Source organism: Vulpes lagopus, chromosome 5 (genome assembly GCF_018345385.1).
Source record: "Vulpes lagopus strain Blue_001 chromosome 5, ASM1834538v1, whole genome shotgun sequence".
Lineage (NCBI taxonomy): Eukaryota > Metazoa > Chordata > Mammalia > Carnivora > Canidae > Vulpes > Vulpes lagopus.
This window is the reverse complement of record NC_054828.1, coordinates 18,336,248-18,357,373: the sequence shown is the minus strand read 5'-3', so window position 1 is coordinate 18,357,373 and position 21,126 is coordinate 18,336,248. Positions and strand designations below refer to the sequence as shown.

General features: G+C 54.1%; 1 protein-coding gene across 3 annotated transcripts in view; it reads left to right on the top strand.

Moving 5' to 3' along the window:
• The window catches only part of SH3RF3 (SH3 domain containing ring finger 3), a 354,361-nt gene that overhangs the window by 253,874 nt on the left and 79,361 nt on the right, over positions 1 to 21,126 (top strand). For all 3 annotated transcript variants that reach the window (XM_041756641.1, XM_041756642.1, XM_041756643.1), the window contains one exon: positions 11,617 to 11,696. In XM_041756641.1, coding sequence (XP_041612575.1) covers positions 11,617 to 11,696 — 80 coding nt within the window. The remainder of the gene's footprint in view (positions 1 to 11,616; positions 11,697 to 21,126) is intronic.

Below are 21,126 nucleotides of genomic sequence, written 5' to 3'. Positions count from 1 at the left end.
CCGCTCCTACTCCTAGAGCACATGGCTCCCCCCTCGGCAGGCACCCTCAGCTCTGCCATGGCTCCCACTTCCACCCCTGCTACCACACCAGCCAGCCCGTGCCACCCACAGGTCCTGTGTCCTCATCCCTTGTCCTTCTCCCTGAGATCCTGCAGCTCCAGATGCTGTGGGCACGACCCCTCCGTGGGTTCCACCCACAGGTCCTGTGTCCTCATCCCTTGTCCTTCTCCCTGAGATCCTGCAGCTCCAAGATGCTGTGGGCACGACCCCTCCGTGGGTTCCTGGGAGCTGGGCCCACACTCCGAGCACTTTCTTGCCCCATGTGAACATCAGCCTTTCCCTTGTGCCCCACGCCCACTCCCAGGGGCTCTCATCTAACTAGCAGCCAGGCCGTGCACTGTCCACGCGCTGCCTTCAGGCCTCACCCGATGGCGGCCCAACACAGGGACCTCATTCCAGCCACATCAGAAGAGCGCAGCTGTCCTCTTCTGCCCTCAAGCCTGCTTCCTCATCTTTATCCCATCTTACCCAAACTGTGCCACCCCCCTGCCCCTGCTTGCCCTGTCCCCTCTGCCATCCAGCCGGGAGTCGCTCTAGTTCCACAGCCTATCTCCCGTGGTGTCAATCAGGGTGATGTAGACCATCCACTGTAACAAACCACTCCTGACACCAGTGCACCGGCCGGTGGGTCGGGCGGCCCTCCTCTCCCTCCTCCCATAGCCCTGCCGTCTACAGCACACAGCCTCCAGTGGGAAGAGGGCCACAGAGGAGGCCTTTAGACATTCCAGTGCCTCAGCCTCAAGACAGTCTTCATGGCCTGTCCTCTCAGGTCGTTCCTGTGACCTGATCCCCGAGCCCCAGCATAGCTGCCAGGGGGTGCCAGAGCAGCCTGACAACTCCAGCCACACCCGGGAGCCCCTCCATTTGTGACACCCTGTCTGCCTTGGTTCAGGCTTCTAGGCCTCTACTGATTCCGAAGGAACTCTCTGCTTCTGGGATTCCCCAGAATCCACCAGTAATAAGGCTGATCTTTCCACAACTGCTTCTGAAACTCTGCATTGCCTTAGGATTGACTCCATGTTCCTTAAGTTGGCCTGCAGAGCCCTTCCACTTAGCCCCAGATTCTTTCCAGCTTCCCCTGTCACTGTCCGCTCCCACGTTGGCTGCCCCGCGTGTAGCCTGTACCCCACAGCAACGTGGCGCGGGCTCACCCCTCACCGTGACCTGTGCCCAGCCCATCTGTGTGTCCTCTCTCCCTTCCCCTCTCATCCTCCCTCCACCTGACACAGACACATCCCCATGTGGGAAATCCCTGCTCACTTCCCCTCTGCAGCTTTCCATGGCTCTAGGACACCTCGTTTCCCCCCATCCAGATTCATTTGCCCTGTGCCTGCAGGACATTTTCCATACATTTATTGTGGAAGGTGTAGCCTCTGTCATTTGTGTATTTGGCCACCGCCCTGAACCTCAGGTTCTTTGAGGGCGAGAACTAGGTGCCGGTCACTTCTGTACCCTGGCACCTGCCCTGGAGCAGAGTTCATACCCATTCGATTTCTTCTTGGGTGAGCATGGGGTCTGTGTCCGCTGCACCACATACTGAATGGTCTTGCTTACTTAACAATGTGATGCCAGAGATGCTGCATGGCCTCCCCACTCTTACCAGCTCCCTGAGGGGAGGCAGACAGGGTTCAGCCGCAAGGTGACCAGCTGAGGGGCTCCCAGGGGCATAGGGTCAGCTGAGCCTCAGATGGCCTGCCCTGCTCACATTTGCACCTTTATGAATTATTTCTCCCTGCCATTTGGAGAGGTCAGAGGGTCAACACCATTCCTCATGAATAATGAAGCAGCACTCAACATGTCCTTCCTGCGGGAAGAGGGAGGATTATCAGAGGAGGCACAGAGGAGAGGTTATTCGGGCTGACTCCAATTTTTAAAATGCAGTTATTTGCTGATAGATATCATTGGATCAAATTAGGAGGTGATTACATACATTTTAGAATCATTCCCTCATAAACCAAACAGGAAACCAAGCGAATGGCTAGAGTCATCACGAGACCGCCTGAGGAACCTCTGTGGGTTCCTATAGCCCAGGAGAACCCCGGATTGGCGTGTGTAAGCCAGGTTATGCAACAGTGACAAGCAGCCCCAAACCCTCAGCGCTTTCCTTCTCACCCAGCCGTGTTGGCCCCGGGCAGCCCAGGGCTGTGACCCACGGTGCCCTCCAGATAGCCACCAGATAGCCACAGGCCAAGTCTGGCCCACTCCCTGTTTTGGTGAATGAAAGTTTCACTGGAACACAGTCACCCCTCCTCATTCATACATCATCTGTGCGTGTTTTCGTGCTGGGAAAGGGCTGTGTTAGATGACTCACAGAGCCTAGAATACTCATTTTCTGGCCCCATATGGAAAACACTCACTGACCTCTGTTCTGGAATGTCTCATCCCTGTGGCAGGGATGGGCTGTATGGGAACTGGTGCAAAGGCCCTGCTCTCCTTGCAGGGGTGGGGAGACAGAGTCTAGTTGGATACCCATAAGGAGAAGAGATCAGCCCCCGGAACCTGCACATCTGTTTTCAGATGTTTAACTGTTTACACAGAGGCCGAGAAGCTTGAAGAGGCTGCACTGCTGTCTGCAGACAAGGACAGTGGAAGAGCTGACAGTTGTAGACTGAAGGCAATGTTTTGATGCTAGTTGGTGTTGGGCCGCCTGTGGGTGCGTGCTGGCTCCCCGGCCGGCTCTAGGCTCAGTCTGTGAAGGGGCCAGGGTCACGGCCGGCTGGCCCTGTCCAGCAGGAGCAGGCTCCTTCAGCAGATCCCGAATGTTTCTCAGTGTCGGCGTTAGATGGCTTATGAATCAACTTCTCACAAGCAAACAGAAACCCTGGAGATTAGGAAAATGCCCTTGGAAATCCATGGAAGGGGAAGCATTTGAAATTCAGCAGGGAAAACATCAAAAGAGAATACCCCTTGAGTGTCTGCCCACGTCTGAGAAGTAATTAGGAGAAGTCTCGTTGGAAGCTTCCAGGGCATCTTTAAGATGCCTCCTACAGCCACCTGGCTTCAGAGGAGCAGGCCCAAGGCTCTCTGCTCTGCTGCTCTTAGCTCTTATCTGGGGCCCAGGACGAAGCCCTGGGTGGGAGGGAGCACAGGGGCAGTGCTGATGGAAGTGACGGCCGCTCCATTGCCATCAGCCCTAGGCCACCAGGCTCTTGCTCCACCCAGGTGGAGAATGCTGCTTAATGGTAGCATTTCCACAGAGTTAGGAATTGAACTCCATGCCTTTAGAAGGAGCCAGAAAAACAGTAACAAGTGAACATGGGATGAATTTTAAAAATCCCATCCTGAGGACTTTGTGTGAGGAGAACTTCCTTTTGCAAACCTGAGAACTGTTGTGAACATGACTTACCAGCTGTGGGGACAGAGAACCGTGGCCTGGCTGTTTTCATCAGGTACCAACCAGGTTTCTCCTGTGGCTATGACAAGATGGGAACCATATCCACGGTTTCTGTCTGTGCCTCAGGCTGTCTGTGGTGGGTGAGGGGAGTTGTGTCAGGGAAGGTCCCTGGGGTCCGTTTGGCACCTGGTAAGCTCCCAGAAGCTCTGGTGGGTGCCTGCTGGCCCAGGAATGCAGGCAAGCTGCTGGTTCCCTCAGTCCATCCTCTCAAGTTTAGTGGACTTTGGTGAAACCAGCAGCCTATGGAGCCCAGCCTGCAGAACCCACCCAGCCCACCAAGAGCTGGGAACATGTCCATGCCCTGGGCGGTAGACAGTAGGAAGTTCGGTGCGTGAGCACAAGGGAAGGGCCACGGCAGGTCAGAGGAGGGAGGGCGGCTTTGCTTCTGGATGGATCCAAGAGAGGAGGAGGCAAGCAAGAATGGGCAGGAGGGATCACTGAGTTGGCTTCCTCCGGGATCTTCGTGTGCCCTCAAGGCTCTGCTGTGAAGGCTCGCGGTTTCTTGGTAGGAGGTCATGAGGATGTTCAGAGTCTCCCCTCTCACCCTCTCACTTCCTGGCCACCTCACCTGCCACCCGGCTAGCCCCAGCCACTTCCCAGAGCACACCTTGCCAGCTGCCTCTTCCCCACCCAGGGCATTGGTGACCCAGCGAGGCCTGGCAGACCCTGCAGTCTTCCCGGACCTCAGTCCCCTCCTGTACCCTGAGCTGGCACAGCTGGGCGGGCACCACCACCGGCTCTCGTAATGGCACCACAGCCTCTGAGCCTCACTGACCAGGTCTGCTGGTCCCTTACGCCCCCTCAGTGCCCATCACAGAGCGTCCCCACAGCAGGCTCGCAGAGGCATGGGTGGGAGAAGAGACACACGATTAGGGTTGAACAGATGGTTTCTCAAAGCCCACCACTCTGGCAGCCTCTCGCTATACAGGAGGCACCTTGTGTTTGAAGGCAGAACAGGCGAGACATTGGGCTATGACTAACGTACACTTTGTGCAAAGCAGGATACAGATGCCCTGGGTTGTATGGCCTCACACAGAGAAAGGAGTTGCTCTGTCTACAGGGGCTGCTGGCACCTTCCTACACTGAACCATCAAGCAAGTCGATTTTCATTCCCTAAACTGGAGTCATTTTGTGGCTGCTATTCTCCTATATCTGTCCACCATTTATTTATTTATTTATTTATTCTTTTTTTTTTTTTTTTTTTTTTTTTTTTTTTTTTTTTGCCTTTTGCCTTTTGCCTTTTGCCTTTTGCCTTAAGAATGTTCTTGATGTTGGCACAGCTGTGGCCAAATGCTGGCCCAGTGAGATGAGGGCAGAAGCTGAAGGTTCATCCTATCCCACCAAGAGCAGGTAAAGGGCCAGGTAATAAATATTTTAGACCTCATGGGCCATGTGGTCTCTGTCACAGCTGCTCCTGCCCTGTGAGCAGAAGCCACACGTGAGTCGGTGTGGTTGGGTGCCGTGAACACGTCACTGACAGAAGCAGGGAGCAGCCAGATTTGAACTGGGGTGAGTGTGTTGACCCCGGATCCAACCACAGAGACTCAATGAGGCCTGTACATGCAGAGTTGCAGTCAGCAGCTTGGATGCTAGAGTTGGATGCTGGTGAACACATCCCAGCTCCTGCAGGGAGGACGGGCAGGGGGCAGCACTGGAGGTGAACAGAGGCCTCCTCCTTGGGCAGCCAGCCAGCTTTCCTGAGTGCCTACGAGAGAGCAGGGGAGGTCATGTGGGCACAAAGCATGGCTGCCCTCTCTCCTGGATGGACCATCTTGTGCAGGCTCCCAGCCCAGGCCTGGGCTGCTGGCCTGAGCTCCTCCAACCCAGGCCCCTACCCTGCCTGGCCCGGCTAGGCCTCCCCAGCCCATATCCCCTGGGCCAGGGCCAGGGAGGCACCCCTGGACCCACTGGCCCTGCAGGCTATGTGCAGCTCTTTTGGAAGCTAAGCAGAAGAATCAGGCCATAAATGTTTCATTCTAAAGTTTTCTTTAGGAAGCACGTTCCGTGTTCCAGAGTAGAATGTGATGAATAAAACATGCTCATTTCACTGCTCTTTGGGGTGATGACAGTGTTTTCTGGACTCATACTAAAAATTAAAATGAGATGTTTCTCTCAGGGTCCCAATGTGTCCAGGAGAGCAACTTGGAGCCCCCACATGGCCTGCCAGCTACAGAATCCCTTTTTCCCTGTTGCTAATCTTGACAGGAAAATAAAATAGCCCACCTTCCAGGACTGCTCAGGGCCCCATGAAAATGAAGCTCTGGGCCGCGGGGGTCTGGTAACGACCAGACAGTTTAGAATCTGGGGTCCGTGGCCTCAGCACGGCAGCCAGAAACAGGCTGGCCTTCCAACCAATAGAGGCCAGGACACTATAAAGAGATGTGCAGGGCACTCTATGAGTAGCAGTCCAGGCTTCATCGACTTTCTGCTCCAGAGGTGTGTGAGCCACTCACGTGTGCAGTCTCAGGGGTCTGTCTTTGGTAGGTAGGAAAAGGAGGCCTGGAAAGAGTGAAGCTTGCCCTGTGTGTGTGATTACAGAGCTTGCTGCCCCTCGGCCTCCTGACCAGTGCATGTCCTTGGAGGGCCGTGGGCGTGCATGGCTCCAGGAAACAGCATTACTAGGCTCCTTGGCATGGTCCTGCCGTAGAGTCACCCAGAAAGAATATGACATGCATCTGTTTTATCAGAGTCAAAGACCTTCCTTGTGACAGACCCAGTGGCACAGCTCCATGGTGCACAGGGCTGGGCTTGGCTTTGAAGTCAGGGCAGAGATGTCCACCTACTGACCTCTGAGACAGGGAGGATATCTTTTCGAGGGCTGCATTCCCAATTATTTTTATCTGAAAGCAGCTGTAGTTGCTTCTCCTTCCTTATTTTTATCCCTGCCTAATTTTTCTCACTCCCACCAAGGCTTCGCTAATCCCCTAGGGCACAGAATCATAACATTAAGCCATTGAAAGCCACAGCACTATCAGCCCTGTGGCTCTTGCCTAGGAGGAAACAGGCCTGGGTCCGAGGCCCAGAAAGCCCTGTTTGGTGTGGGCAGAGCTGGGGAATGAGAGGTACAAGACACCTGGGGGTTGCATTAAATCCACCTCAGACTAAACTTAGCTTGTCCTGTATGTTCTCAGAACAATTCATTAAGGGTGTAGCAGGGCCTCCTGTCAACACAGTGCCTCCCAGGCCCTGGCAGGATGCTGAGGATAGGGAATCCAGTGCGATGCACTATGCTCATGAATTTTTAATCAAAGTCACTTAAAGGAGAGCCCCTTTTTGCTGTGATACCTGCCAGCGGTTAGCAGTGGCCTGGCTGCCTCTTGGGCCACTCAAGAGGGCCCACGATCTCGTCATTACACTCTGCTCAGCTGAGCCTGCGGTCCTCTGTCGTCAACAGCTCTGCTGTCAGTGGAGTTACCTCGTCCGCCCGCTGGCACCAGCAACATTTCTCATCACCTCCTACTAATAGGAACAAAAACGAAGATCTGATGCAGAGCAGGATGGATTGAAAACCCATCTCCATCAGAAAGTCACACTTCGTTTTTTCTGTCCCTGAGGATAGAGCCCTGCCTGGTGTAGCCAGTCCTCAGCAGACATCCTGGGAGGCTTTTGCCTTGGGCTCTGCCCTGCCTGGAGGAGCGAGTCAGATGCACACACTGTGCTAAGCATCAGTCCTCCACCTTATCCATCTTGACCTTTGAGAAAAAGCACTTTCACAAGTGTGACGTCTCTGCACTCCTCCATTCCAGCTCTAAGTAATGGTTTGCTGTGCAATCCCACGTATTTGCTTTATAGCATAGACATATCAAGTGTCAGCAGGAGGCCAGGGCTCCTGCAAAGCTGTCAGAAGGCCCCTCCCACTGGTTTTATTTAGGTGCACAGCCATGTCTGAAGTTGCTCCACATGCCTGGGCAGCCCGGTCCTCCCAAGCCTCCTGACCCTTGGCTGCATGGAGTGTCTTGTGTTGGGTCCACGGGAGTCGGCAGGTGCCAGCAAAGATGGAGCCTGGAGCCCTAGTGCCAGCCTGTGGGCCCAGCCTCCCCACTGGCCCAGGCCTGGCAGATGGAAATCTGTCTGCTCTGTCTGTCCTGGCCACATACATCGTTGCTCCCGGCTGGATTTTTGGCTTGAGTGGCTTGACGACACGGGAGTGGAGACCTCTGACAGGCTGCCTTATTTATAAGCAGTGAGACTCAGAGCCTTCCCACATTGAGTCAGCGGTGTTTTGCATGTGAAGGGCTGGTTTGGACTAGTTGCCTGATTCAGGAGAGTTTATTCAAACAGGAGGAATGTTGAAGAAAGCAGGGTTATGGGTTGGGCTCCACGTGTCTCCGTGACACCTGCTGGCCAGCAGATTGCCGATGCCCACGTGCTGCTGCCAACAGTTGCCCAGTGGCTGATCTGAAGAGTCATCCCCGGGGTCCTCTCTTGTCCCCTCCTGGCATCACCACAAAGATGGCATATGTAGAAACCAGGGAAGCATGGAATCACTGTCAACCAGAGTGTGATCTTAAAGCAGACCTCAAATAATTGAGCCCTGTTATTCTTTTTATATGACTTTGGCAATGTATCAGAAAACTATAGTCACTTGTTATTATTAAAATGATGAAAGACTTAAAAAGGGGGGTTCTATGCTGGGTGGCTCAGTCAGTTAAATATCTGACCTTGGTGTGGGCTCAGGTCATGATCTCAGGGTCATGAGATTGAGCCCCACGTTGCATCTGCTTGAGATTCTCTCTCCCTCTCCTTCTGCTCATCTCTTTCTCTTTCTTAAAAAAAAAAAGAAAAGAAAATAATGAAAAACTTGTACAGACTTAAAAAAAATTATCCCAAACCCCAACTACCATTATAATTACCAGTGTTATCATTCGATATATGTACATTTCTAGACCATTTTTTCCCCATGGAAATATATGCATCCTTTGATGGACCTCATATGTCCACTCTATTGTGGTTGTGTGGGGCCTGTGCCATCATCTGCCACCTACCTCTACCAGGCACATGTGGGCTGGTTCAGTAGTTCAGGTATCTTCTATTATAAAAAGCTCTGCTGTGAGATCCTTGTCTGCCTTTTTCAGATCTTTTGGGGCTCATTCCCAGCAGAAAGCGGCTGGGTCACTGGGTTCGATCCCCAACCCCTCCCTCCATGTGCAGAACTGAGCTCTGTCCACAAGCCTCAGCTCACCTCTCGCAGCCTTTGCCAGGAAGGCAGGCCTGTCTGCTCCTCCCTCGCCCGCCCGGCCCTTGCCCCTGCACCCTACAGGCCTGCTGCTCACAGAGGTCCTGTCTGGCCTGGCCCCAGACGCTGTGTTCCACGGCCCCACCTGTGCTGTGACATGTACAAAACTTGTCCCCCCAGCATGAGCCCTGCATGGGGGTCAGGGTCCTGACAGTCGGGGCCAGCAGAGGTCAGCTAGCCCAGGCCATGCCCTCCACCTGGCTGGCACATGCTGTGGGGCCCTCCACCTGGCTGGCACATGCTGTCCTGCCCCGTACATAGGCAGGGCATTTCCCATGAGCTCACTGGTTGTGATCATGCTCAGCTGATGAGCTCCATGCCCGAGGTGCTCGCCAACACCTGCTGGCCATGTCTGGTGTGGTGCCACCCCTGCCCACGCCCGCCACTGTGACCAAACGAGGGGTCCTAACCTTTCCCCCGTGGCTACACACTGAGGGCTGCAGGTCCTCCATACCTAGGGGACCTGGAGCCTGGGGGCATACCCGTGGAGGGCCCTCTGTGGACGATGGTCCCTGGCCAGCTGTGGTGAACTACACTGGCAACTGTCCCGAAAGGAAACAGTCCTGAGCCCTTGGTGGTCTCCATCTCCTTCTGGGGGAGGGCCAGGGTGATGAGCAAGCAAGAACTTTCTCTCTGTTCAGCCCCTCCTACACAGCACTCTGGAAATCCAGCGTCTGTGCACCAGCTACGAGGACACAATCCTTTGAAAATCAAAGTTCTCGCTCACAGGAGTCTAGCTCCTTTGAGACTTGGAGTTGCCTGGGAGACGCAAGGGAAGTCTCGCTCCTGCTTGCATGTTCCATTCTGCCAGGGACCCTGTCATCCAGATGAGAAGTAGAAGCTTCTTAGAGGTGTAGGTGTGCTGTGGTCTCTGGCACCTTCCTGGTCTGGCTGCCTAGGCCACTGGGAGCACGTAGAGCTCATCGGCTGAGCAAGGTCAGGACTGGTCAGTGAGCTGAGGAGAAACGCCCCCTCGGCCCCTCCACACAAGCAGGAAAGTGACAGGACGGGCACTTGAGTCGTACAGTTGTCCCGGGTCTATGCCAGGTACATGTCTCATCCTGTCCTTGTGGTTTCTGCTTCCACTGGCCTTCCCCACCCGAGGACCACACGTAGTGACATGCCCACCTCTGCCAGTCGGAGCCACGGTGCCCTGCTGCCTGCTCCCCCACCTGCCTCTACCAAGGCACTAGCGGCTCCCGTGAGGTCTTCCTGAGCCTGCCTGGCGCCCTGGTCATCTGGATCCAGTTTCCTCCAGGATCCCTGCCCTGTCTCTTGCTGGGGAGCCTAAAACGGAGGAAGGGAGGACCCCCGACTCCCTTGACTTTGAAGGGCATGGATCCCACCGTCCTGCAGACACGGCCAGGCATACCCATCTATATCAGCGTCCAGGGGCTGCTGTAACCGTACCACACGCTGCGTGACTCAAAGCACTGGGAAGTTACTCTATCAGGTCTTAGGTCAAAAGTCTGAAATCAGGATATTGGCAGGATTGGCTGCTTCCAGAGGCCGAAGGAGGCTCTCTCCCAGCTGCTGGCTGCCCCATCCATGCATCACTCCTGTCAGCCTCTGTCTTCACATGGCATTTCTTCCCCGATGAGTGTCTCTGTTCCGTCCCATACTCAAAAGGACACACGTCACCAGAATTAGGGCCCACCGTCATCAGGTGATCTCATCTCAGGATCCCTACTTTATGCTATATCTGCAAAGACTCATTCCAAACAAGGTCACCTTCACAGGTAGCGGGGGCTACAGCTTGGCCGTTTCTTTTGGGGGACGCAGTTCAATTCATTGTGGCATCTACTACCTCACCCAGGAAGAAGGATGTTGCCCTGGGGAGTGTGGGGACAGGATGGACAGGCAGGGGGTGAGGGGCTGGGGCTACAGGGTTCTCACCAGATCATCCTGTGGCCCAGATCCCTCCACCTGGCCCGTCACTACTTCCCTTGGCCGATTTAATATGCTCCACAGGCTTTAGTGGGGAGCAGCTCAAAGTAGACCCCCCTCCAGCCATCTCCCTGTATAGTGAACACTTAGCCGTGAGCCCCTCAGGTCCACTGCAGGGGATGCTTGCTCGGCCGACACCTGTCCCTCCATCACTGCCAAAGGACCAGTTTTCCTTCGGGTTTGATCTCCAGCTCCTGGGAGGTCAGCCTTTAAATGAGCTTGTGCTTTGTCACATGAAAGGTTTTGTCTGGGTCTGCAGGACATCTGCAGGACGGTGGGATCCATGCCCTTTGAAGTCGAGGGAGCCGGGAGTCCTCCCTGGCTTGTCTTCTTTGACAAACACAAGAATAATTAATGCAAGTTCTAAGAAGAAAAATGGGTCTCCTACATTGCCTTCTTCTATGTCAAGCACTGTGTGATGCTGACCAAGCCAGACCCAGGCCCAAAGTATGCTTCTCTGAGCCGTTCATTCCTAGGGGCACCTGGAAGCTGCTTTGGGCCAGGCGTCAGTGGCCACCAAGCTCCCTCCAATGGGCTGGGAAAAAATGCTACTCCACTCACATTCAGAGGAACTATTGAAAGAGGAGTTTAGTGTCATCGTAATACCTATTCAGTCCCATTTTTGTGGATTATTTCTTTGAGCTTCCTCTTTCTTTTACAGGGTCCCTCTTAATATTTCTTGCAGAGTTGATTTGGTGGTCACATATTATATATTGGCAAATCAAACTTCAATAAATATATATATATAATAAATATATATAATCAAACTTCAGTAAATTTATATAAATATATTTATATTTATATAAATATTATTGACAAACAACCCAGGCAAGTGGAACCTGAGAATTTTGGAGGCTAGAGGATGGGGCTGGTGAGGGGAGAGCAGGTGCCTCTGGACTCCAGCCTGACTTTGCCCTTCTCTTCCCTGGGGCAGGAGCCTCCTGCCAATTCACTCCTATCTCCTCTTGTCTGTTTCCAGGACTCCTCTTCCTCTGCCGGACCTGCCTCAGCAGCTGAACAGCAAGGCACAGCTCCCAAAGTCCAGCTGCCCCTCAACGTGTGAGCTGCCGTTTATGTTTTTGGGGTCCTGTGTCTCCAGCACCTCCCTCCAGCCCCTGCTGGCATGTCCACATGTGGCTTCCATAGGATTCTCGAATTTGTTACCAGCTGGTAGTTTAGTTATGTGCATCCAGCAATGCTGCTGACAAGAGAGTGTGGAAACCAAAGTCTAGCAGGTTCTTTCAATATCATTGTCCCCAGGACATTTGTGAAAAGGGGGATATCCAAAAGATTTGATGGCACACGTGCCGGCCAATCAGGAAAGGACGGGGTATAGCACAGAGAAGATCCTGGAGGCCGGTGAGGAGGTGTAGAGGGCAGTGGACGGGGTGGTGGGCGGGCCTGCCAGCATGGGGCAGTAACTGGTTACCAAGTGCTCAGAAGTAGCTCCATGTTTTAACAGCCACGACTGCCCTACAGTTAAGGCAGCTTATATCATAGCAGCTGCATATCATCCTCAAATATAACCAGATGAATCATTGCCAGGAAGTGAGATGCTTATCTTGTTTAGAAAATTTGCTCTTGTTAAATTACAGCTCTTAAGAGCTACATGCAGTTTAAAAATTCTCCATTTAAATAGTGTTCTGAAAAATTAGACTGCCTTCTACTCTTTTATTTGGCAATGAGCTCAGTTACTTGAATGGATGTTTTGAGGTGGAGAATATGAATTTGGCAAACAATATGGCAAAGTTGCATGTTCCGCAGTCCCAGTGCAGGCCTTGGGGACACTGAGAACCTGCACTATTGTAGAACAGAAGGTATATTCCAAATGAAAAACAAAAACAAACAAAAATGCCTTTTGAAAAAGCAAGTTGCTCAGCTTCAAAAGGTTTTCTAGAAGCTTAAATATACTGGCATGTGTTCACCTATCTTTTTTATACTCAGTTGAAATGTTTGTCTTTATTTGGTGGCAGACAGGAAATCCCTGAACATCTCCCTTTCTCTGCCCACTGCTGTGATTGCATTACCACGACCCACTAAACCAAAGGAAATTAAGACTTAACCTATTTTTTTACCCAGCTTCCTGAAGAGCACAGAGATTAGGAAGCTACCTTTAGGTATCTTTAGGCTGAAATTCAGGTTTTCACCCACCCTGGGCAGAAGATGCTATCTTCTGACCTAGGGTCCTGATGCGCTCTTGGGGCTTCCACTCAAACCTGGGTGTCAAGGAGGCTGGTAGTGAAGGCCTTGCTCTTCTTGAAGAACTGACTGCAGGACCCAATCCCCAAGGAAATGACCAGCATTTATAGGAGACCATTAAGCCGTAATGTGGCTGCCCAAATGAGAGGCAGGACAAGGCCAAGGGGTTTCATTTTGGGATTTCCCCAAATGAATGCCCAGCACACAGGCTCTCAGTAACGTTTTCCTTGTTCTGATGGCCACAGCCTTCCCCATACTGGGTGCATCCTGGGCTTCTGGTGTCAGGCCAAAGCCCTCAGCTCTCACATGTTAGTTAGGTCAGCCACCAAGAAGGCTGCTCTGTCTTCGAGACACAAAGGTTACTAATATAGTCCAAGAATATTATGAATACCTACTGGGAGCCACAACCGTGCACAGACCTTCCATGCTGTGGAGGGTTTTGTAATTTGGTATAGAGTATGGAGTGACCTTTCTCCTGCCCTTGCTCTGCTCTGGGAGATGAGGAGGCCACCGTTGTTCCCAGCCCTCTGCCCTCTCCCTAGCAGCCTCACCCCAAAGCACTGAGTCCCCATTTGAGTAACAGAAGGGAGATTTTCATTTGAGTAACAGAAGGGAGACTTATGTGTCAGATGATGTCACTTAAAAGATGAAAAGTATCTTGGCAGGCATGTGACTGCTGGTGACAGTGGTCGTCTGAGCAGCAGATAAGTCGTGGCCAGCGTCACGGTGATTGGCTGTTATAAGTTAAATGTATGCTCTCTGCGGCCCTTTCTACCGTGTAACAAGCACCGGGGAGGGGGGGGTGCCACACGTAGCAATGTTTGAGATCCATTTGGAGAGCACGACCTTGGAGGTCACATTTTTCATGTTGTTCTGAGGGAGGAGATGAAGCTGACCTCATCAGCTCATGGAGTAGGGAATGAGCCTAACCACTTCCCATCCTCTTTGGCTCCAACACGTGAGCCCTGCCGTGTATCCTGGTGACAGATGTCTGTGGGGGGAGTGCGGTCGCTCTTTATCTGGTCGTTCTTCCCAGAACAGTGCAAAAGTCATGTTCAAAAGTTTGAGACTGAGAGTGGGAAGTGGTGCCTTCACCACAACAGCTGCAGCGGCCAGCATGCTCTGTGAGCCGGGGAGCCTGCATGCAGCAGTGCCCCCGGGCCTCGGAGAGTGCCCGATGAGCTGGGCTGGGCCAGTTAGCGTCCCTCCCACAGACCCTCATTCTGTCATCCCTGTGGCACGTGGGTGTGATTGCCAAACCTCAGCTCATGTGCCAGGGGTCACGAGCCCATGTGATTGCGAGGCAGGACCCCTCAGGTCAGCCTGCAGTGTGGGGTGTTGTTATGTCCTTCTAGCATATAAACGTGTCCACTGGCATGGGCTTCCGAGGGACCCGGTAGCCCTGACACGTGAAAAGGGGGTCTCAGTTTGCATACCCAGTGCATGGAGGTGGCTGCTGGTCTTCAGATCTGTGGGGTCTGTGCCCTCCCTGCTAACTTGTGCAGTGCTGGGAAGGTACCCAAGGCCCACCCCTGGCTGATGGACTCACTGCCCTTTATCTGCCTCCCAGGGGTGGAAATGAGTGTCAAGTCAGGGACAGCCCATCTGGCAAGGCTAAGGTGTTACAGTACATTGGGAGTAGGCCACCGCTCAGGCTGGGGGCTTAGTTCTCGCCTCCCCTCTAATGCAGGCATTGCAGAGCCAGGGTTGGGGGGGTAAGACCAGAGGGGTGGGTGGAGAGGAGGGCCAGGCAAGGGAGGGGGCTGAGTCAGCTCCAGAGTCCCACCTCAGTTTGGCCCAGTCTCCCAGATGCCCTACTGAGGACTCTGTTGTGCTGGAGAAGGAGCAGAAGCATGGGTGGCAGGTGGGCCAATAAGCCAGACTGCCGTTCCCTGTTCGTCCCAGTGTGTTCAGGTCTGCATACCTGTGAGTGAAGGGCAGGCATGGCTGTGGGCCCTGAGAGCCGCTGGCTGTCTGGGAGGGAAACTTCCACACACAGATGGGTAGTTTATCCCTGGGGGAAACCAGGAGCCTTCTGAAGTGTGTGAGCAACTGCGTGCCACCTGTGAGGTCTGGGAGCATCATTGTGTGAGCCACAGAAAGACCAGGAGGGTGGGCAGAACCAGTGGGGTTGCCTGCAGGATGAGCTCCTGGATGAAACCATTCCATGGCTTAGTAACATTTCCCCAAATGCTCCCTGTTCTCCCACTCTGAGCATTTGCAACCGCAGGCAGCCCCATCTGCAACCTGCATTGACTCACACCTCCCCAGCTCAGCTGCCACATTGTATGGAGGACTTATGTGGCTTTCTGAGCAGGGATAGTGCCCCTCCCTGTCCCCAGAGCATCCTGTGCAGACCCCGTCATGCGTTTAGGCTATCCCCCACCTTCCTCAGAGCAGGTGCTCCTGGGGCAGGCTTCTGCACCACCTGGCTGCACCTGATCATCATTCTGCAGACATCCATTGAATGGTACAGACAAGGAGTGGGCATGTGTCATGCTAACCTGAGCTGTTGTGCCCAGAAGAGCAGGAGCAGAACACTTCACAGGAATAATTGAAAAGATTCTTTTACTTATCCTAGAAGAAACATGAGCAAGCCATCATATAGACGAGAAAGGGTATGAAATTAATGAAGGCACTAAAATACTTCAATTCACTCCTTGATTAGGGCTGAAGAAAACTCTGTAGATAATTAACACAAGTGAACACCTTGCTATACAAATGAGCAAGTAATACAGGGGAGTGATTGGTGTCCTGGAGATATCTGATAGGCTGCTGGGAAATGCCGATGGTGCATGATGCCAGACTGCTTGGCCACACCTGACGGTCACCTCCGTGTGTGCACCACGCATCCAAGGGTACTGTGGCAGGGGGGCATGGGCCTGACCTTTCAGCCTGGGCTCACACGTGCAGGGCTGCTTCAGGTCAGAGCAGGGTTGCCTTAGAGCCTAAAAGCCCACGTAGCCTACAGGATGGTGGGGTTCTCCCAGACTCTCCTACTATTACATTAAATAAGGTGTGTTTAATACCAGCCTGTGTATGTGAATCCGTAGAGGTGACTTCTGAGCCTGGAGGAGCAGCCTCCTCTGATCCACATGTTTTTTAATGACCCTGAGGGGTCAGTGGAAGGCTGTGGAGCTGAAGGGCCTTTCGAAGGAGTGAGAAGTGAGAACAGACCCTGGGAACCATGAAGACGGACCATAGGGGCGCCTCCTGTTTCATAGCAGGTGTGCATGGTCCCTGTAGACTCCAGCCCGCAGCTCCAAGCACCCAGCTGGTGCCAAGACTACAAGCAGTGCTGTCCTGGCTGCACTCAGTGGAGGGGACGTGGGTGGAGAGGGAGTGACAAGCTGTGGGGACCTGGTGGCTGCAGACATTAGGCTGACAGTGACCGGGGCCGTCCGCCATTTGAGTGTGGCTTTCCTTGGGTCATTCCTTGCTTTCCTTGGGTCATTCCTAAAGAGAAGCAGATGTCAAATGGCATATCCCCCCCTTTCCCAACCAGCGCCTCTCCCCACACGAGCCACACGCTGGGTCTCTGCGGACACCACGTGCAGAAAAACGATCTGCAGAGCCATCTGCTTCTGCTCTTCTCTCTGAGGCCCCCAAAGGAAACCCAAGTGGGAGGGGCAGAGGCCCTCCACAGTGAAGTCAGATTTGTTCACATTCTAGTCCCCTGGCAGCGCACACCTGGAGGCCGGACTTGAAGGACTGAAATGGGAGGACAGATCACCATGAACAGAGCAAACGCAGGAGCGCTCAGCGCACACCCGTGCTGTGGCGCCAGGGGCTCCCCGGCTTCAGAACCCAGCCCAGCCTGGGAGCCTGCCAGCTGCCCCCACTGCCCCTCATGGACCCCCACCTAGCCCTGGGGTCCCAGAGCCCCTCTGGCCCAACTCCCTGCAGAAACAGGTCCTCAGCCTTTCAGAGCCTTAGTTTCCCCAGCTGTGAAATGAGGGGTCATCCCGGCCTTGGAGTTCACATGGGGCTTCAGCAAGGCCCCGTGACAGGCTGGCATGTAGCAGACAGCCCTTCCCCACCCCTGCCCTGTCCTGCCTTAGCTGGTGGCCCGCGGTGCCTGTGGTGGCCTGGAGCTCTGCACGACATCGGCCACTTGACACTTGAGGGTTCAGGGTTGTGTTTGAGGAGGAGTGGCGTGGCGTCCCTCAGAGGGGACAGCATCCCCGGGAAGGGCACCGTCAGTACTGCCCGTTGACAGCACATGAGAAGCGTCTGTCCCTGAGCGTGGGACGGGCAGAATACCTGGAGCGGTGAGTTCCAGCGTCCACATGCCCCCCGTGAAGGGGCACGCTGTAACCCGAGGCCCACGGCTGTGTGCTCATGAGCGCTGTCCCTCAGTGGGTCTGGTGCCAGCAGTGGGTGCGGGCAGGGAAGGTGCTCTAGGCCTGGGGAGGACCGACCGGGTGGCGGGGAGGTTGTGGTCACCTCCAGGGTGCTCTTTCTCCTGCTTCGCTATGTCCTCAGGAACCATGTGTACTCCTCTAAAATGAGAGTGGAAGCATGAGAGGAGACTTTTCTGACTTGAAAGGTTTAGTCTGGATGGCTTGAGGCCCATAACATCAAGAATTTCCTTTTTTTTTTTTTCTTCCATTTTTGTTTTGATGGGGAAGGCTGGAAGCTCCCCTTTGGTGCTGAGAAGGGAATGCCAAGTCTTTGTTCTGTTAAATGGCATGGAGGTCTTCAAGTGTGGAGGGTAAAATAATCGGCTCCTTCCCAAAAGATAATTGACTTTCAGTTATTTGATGGCTACTCCCCCAGGATCACGAACATGACTGTTGAGCAGCTCCAATGGGTCCTGGGGTGTTTACTGCACTTGCTGATGCTAGCGTCATATTTGAAATTTGCAGCGTACTTCCCCTGCGGTGGACGTCGGGTGCTGCTGGCCATCACTCGCTGAGCCTGGGGTGGGTGGGTGCGGGTCCCTCTGCACTCACCTGGGTCTGTCCCCTCTGGCATGGTTGGGCGGCTTTGAACTCCACTCAGCACACGAAGTCACCCTGGCCCCAGGGCCGCGAGGATGGGTGGAGAGGCACAGAGGAAGCTCCCATCAAAGGGACCTTCTGTGGGCACCCATGGGCCCTGTTTAGAGGGCTCTTGGAGCCCCCGGGAGCTGGACAAGCTGGATGGGAAACTTAATCGAAGCTTTCTGGCTCCTGTTTCTCCTCCCCACTCTGCCTCACCTCTCACCCGTCCACAACCTCCTGCCCACCGCCCTCTGCCTTCTCTGCTGGCTTCGGTCTGTCTGGTTGTTGCAGGGCAGCTTGGCTCCCTACTGGACAGACGCTGAGCTCCCTGCCCCCTGCCCTGTCTGCACCATCTGCCTCTCCTTCTCATCCCGCAGCCCCATCTTCCATGCCTTTTCTTGCCTCCTCACAATGCTGTCCCCTCCTGGCTTGGTCCCAGCTCCATACTGACCTCCTGAGTGGGGAAGGCTGGCACCTGTTTGCGTGTATTTCTGTGTCCAAGGTCAGCCAGCAGACCTCGGGGCTGTGGGGAACAGTTTCTGGCACGCACCTGCACGCCTGCAGGTACACGTGGACACACTCCCTTCAGCAGTCTTCATCTTGGTCCCAACACCAGAGCCCCTGTTTTATCCTCTTTTATCAAACAAGCACTTGTTGGGCATCTGCTCTGTGCCAGACACTTTCTGGATGCTGGGTGTAGAGCAGTGAACAGAACAGGGACCCACCTCTGCCCTTGTAGAAGATCCCGTGTAGTGGGGAGTGGCCGGTGGCCAAACAACGGATGGGAGGATAGAAGGGAACATCAGTGCAAATGTAGCACATTGGGGGTGCCTTGGTGTAGGCCGCCCTGAGCCAGGGTTTGCTGTGAGCCCCGGTGGAAACACGTAGACGTGGGTCCCTTCCCTCGGCCTAGACGGGGCTCCTGTGGGCCAGTTCTCACCATCCCCAGGAGGTCGGTGTGCTAGGCGGTGGCGGGGGGCTGTCTCTCGCTGGGATCCTAGCTGAGGGCAGGAGGATCTGTCACGTGAGGACTCAAGTGCTCAGGGCTGCTCACCTGCCCCCCGAGTGGGAAATGATGGTGGAAGCACAGGGCATTTACACTCTCCAACACCATGCCGTCTTGAACTTCCTCACCTGAAAGCAGCCTTTGGAAAAGGCCTCCCCAAGCAGATGGCACAGTGTGGAGCCTCTCCAGGACACCAGGTGATGGACGGCCCGAGGGAGGGGGAGGACACACCCCAGGCACTTGGGACTTGGTCTCCTCCTGGGCCTGGGGGTGGAGGAGGCAGCCGGTGGGGCACTGGCTGCTTGTGGGCCTCATGCGGCAGCATCACAGCTCCACTGGGGCCTCTGGGCTCTGCACAGGCCCCAGGACTGGGTGCGATGGATGTCAGTGCCCGCACCTTGTCCAGGCTGGGGACAGGAGTCTGGTGCCATCACCCCTGCTGGGCAAGGGGAACAGAAGCAGCACATGGTTCCTCCCTCTCCAACCGAGGACACGTGATTGTTTGCTGAGGTCAGTGTTGTGCACACACACAGACTCCTAGGGCCGTCACCCCCAGCGTGGCCACTGTGTACTCACAGAATCAAAAAGATTGTTTTCACACCCTGAAGAGACAGGAGGCAAGCAAACAGGATTTATGCTTCAATTACATTTCCTTGAGAGCAGGCACAAAAGGCATGCGTCGCTGTTGCTGTTCACCAGCCTCCCGCGGCCCAGCCCTCTCACTCCTTCCCTGTTGTGTCCATGCTGCCCTCGCTGGGGCCCAGGGCACCTCCCCACGGGGGCTGCCCCCAAGTGGTCACAGGGCAGGCTGCTGTCCCAGCGCAGACGCTGGTGTCATGTGGCTTTCCTGTTTGTCACTATCAGAGAGCTCCTGGGAGTCATCAGATGTGAAAACAGACGGATGACACCCAGGTTCTCTTTGTCACCTGGGCATTGCGTCAGAAACGTGAATCTTTCTGCCCTTGACAAGCAAGAGGGGGGGCCCTCCAGTGATAGCTTCCTTTATCATCCCTGAAGCCCAGAGTCCTTCCTGGTTGTCAGCGTTTATCTTTTCAAACAGTGAGAAATCAAGATGTAAGCCATCCTTTCATCTCTAAGGGAAGAGGGAGGAGTGGGGTCAACCTATAAACAAAGGACATTAACCAGGCAAGGCCTCCACTGAATGGAACAGAGACAGGTAATGTGTTGGGGCAGGGCTGAGAGAGGAGTGTCAGCTTTTAGGTTGTTTTACCTTATTTTACTTTATATTAGGGACGAGACATCTTCATAGGTTCCCATTCTGTTCTAACATGTTCCTCACTGGGCCTCTGAGAGTCAGGGGGCCTCCTTCTTGCTTGAACCCTAGTGAGTCCCATTTCTGTATTCGCCTCCTAAGAAGGCCCCTCCCAGGGTCAGGAAGGTGGTCTGTGAGCCTGCTGAGAGCCTCTGGTCCTGAGCCCATGGTCCTGGGAGAGCTCAGCGTGCCCACCAAGCCATCCATTCTGCCAGGGGAGCCAAGAGATGACACTTCTTTAAAATTCATTTTTTGTTTCTCATTGAGCTGAAGCCTCACCAACTTTCCTCCTGGATCTTATGAGCAACATAGTTGTCTGATATCGTTCTGTCAGGTTAAAACCCACTTCTCAAAACCCCCAAAGTAGCAAAGCACTTTGCAAGTATTATCCAGTCCTTGCAAGTGCCCTTTGGGGTTGAGGACTGAGGTCTCACTAGATACGTGACAAGAGGCTGGCCCAGGGCCTGGGCTACATATACTACAGGCACAGCTTCTAAACCCTAGGCCAGGATTTACACCACTTGGATTGTTCTTGGTTTCCCTTCACATAGGCTTAAGACAAAAGTAGAATTTAAATAATTAGTCGTGGCACAAATCCTGCAAGAAAGGATGCACCTGAGAATCCCCTAACCAGACTGCCTTTGGGATATCTTCCAGCTCATAATGACTGACTGAATGAACCAGGCAGGCAGGCCAGTGCCTGGTTAGACGAAATGAGAAAAATCCAGCCCAAAATTTGCCTGGTAAAGTTTTCTCTGGCTTAGAGCATCAGGCTTTAGATGGTGGGGCCCAAACACCAGTGATCTAATTCTAGCCTATTCTCCAGGACCTGGGATGAGTCCTGTGGGCTCACTGAGCTGTCAGATGGGAAGGTGGTGCTGACAGCCTGCCCACCCAGGTCAGCCAGCACAGAGCTGTGGAGTGACCTGGGCTCTAGGAGCAAGAGGCAGAGCCCTGTCTCCTCCTCTCAGGACCTGGTTCTCCAGGTGAGCAACAGCAGTGCTAGGTGCTCTCCCGTCCCTGCAC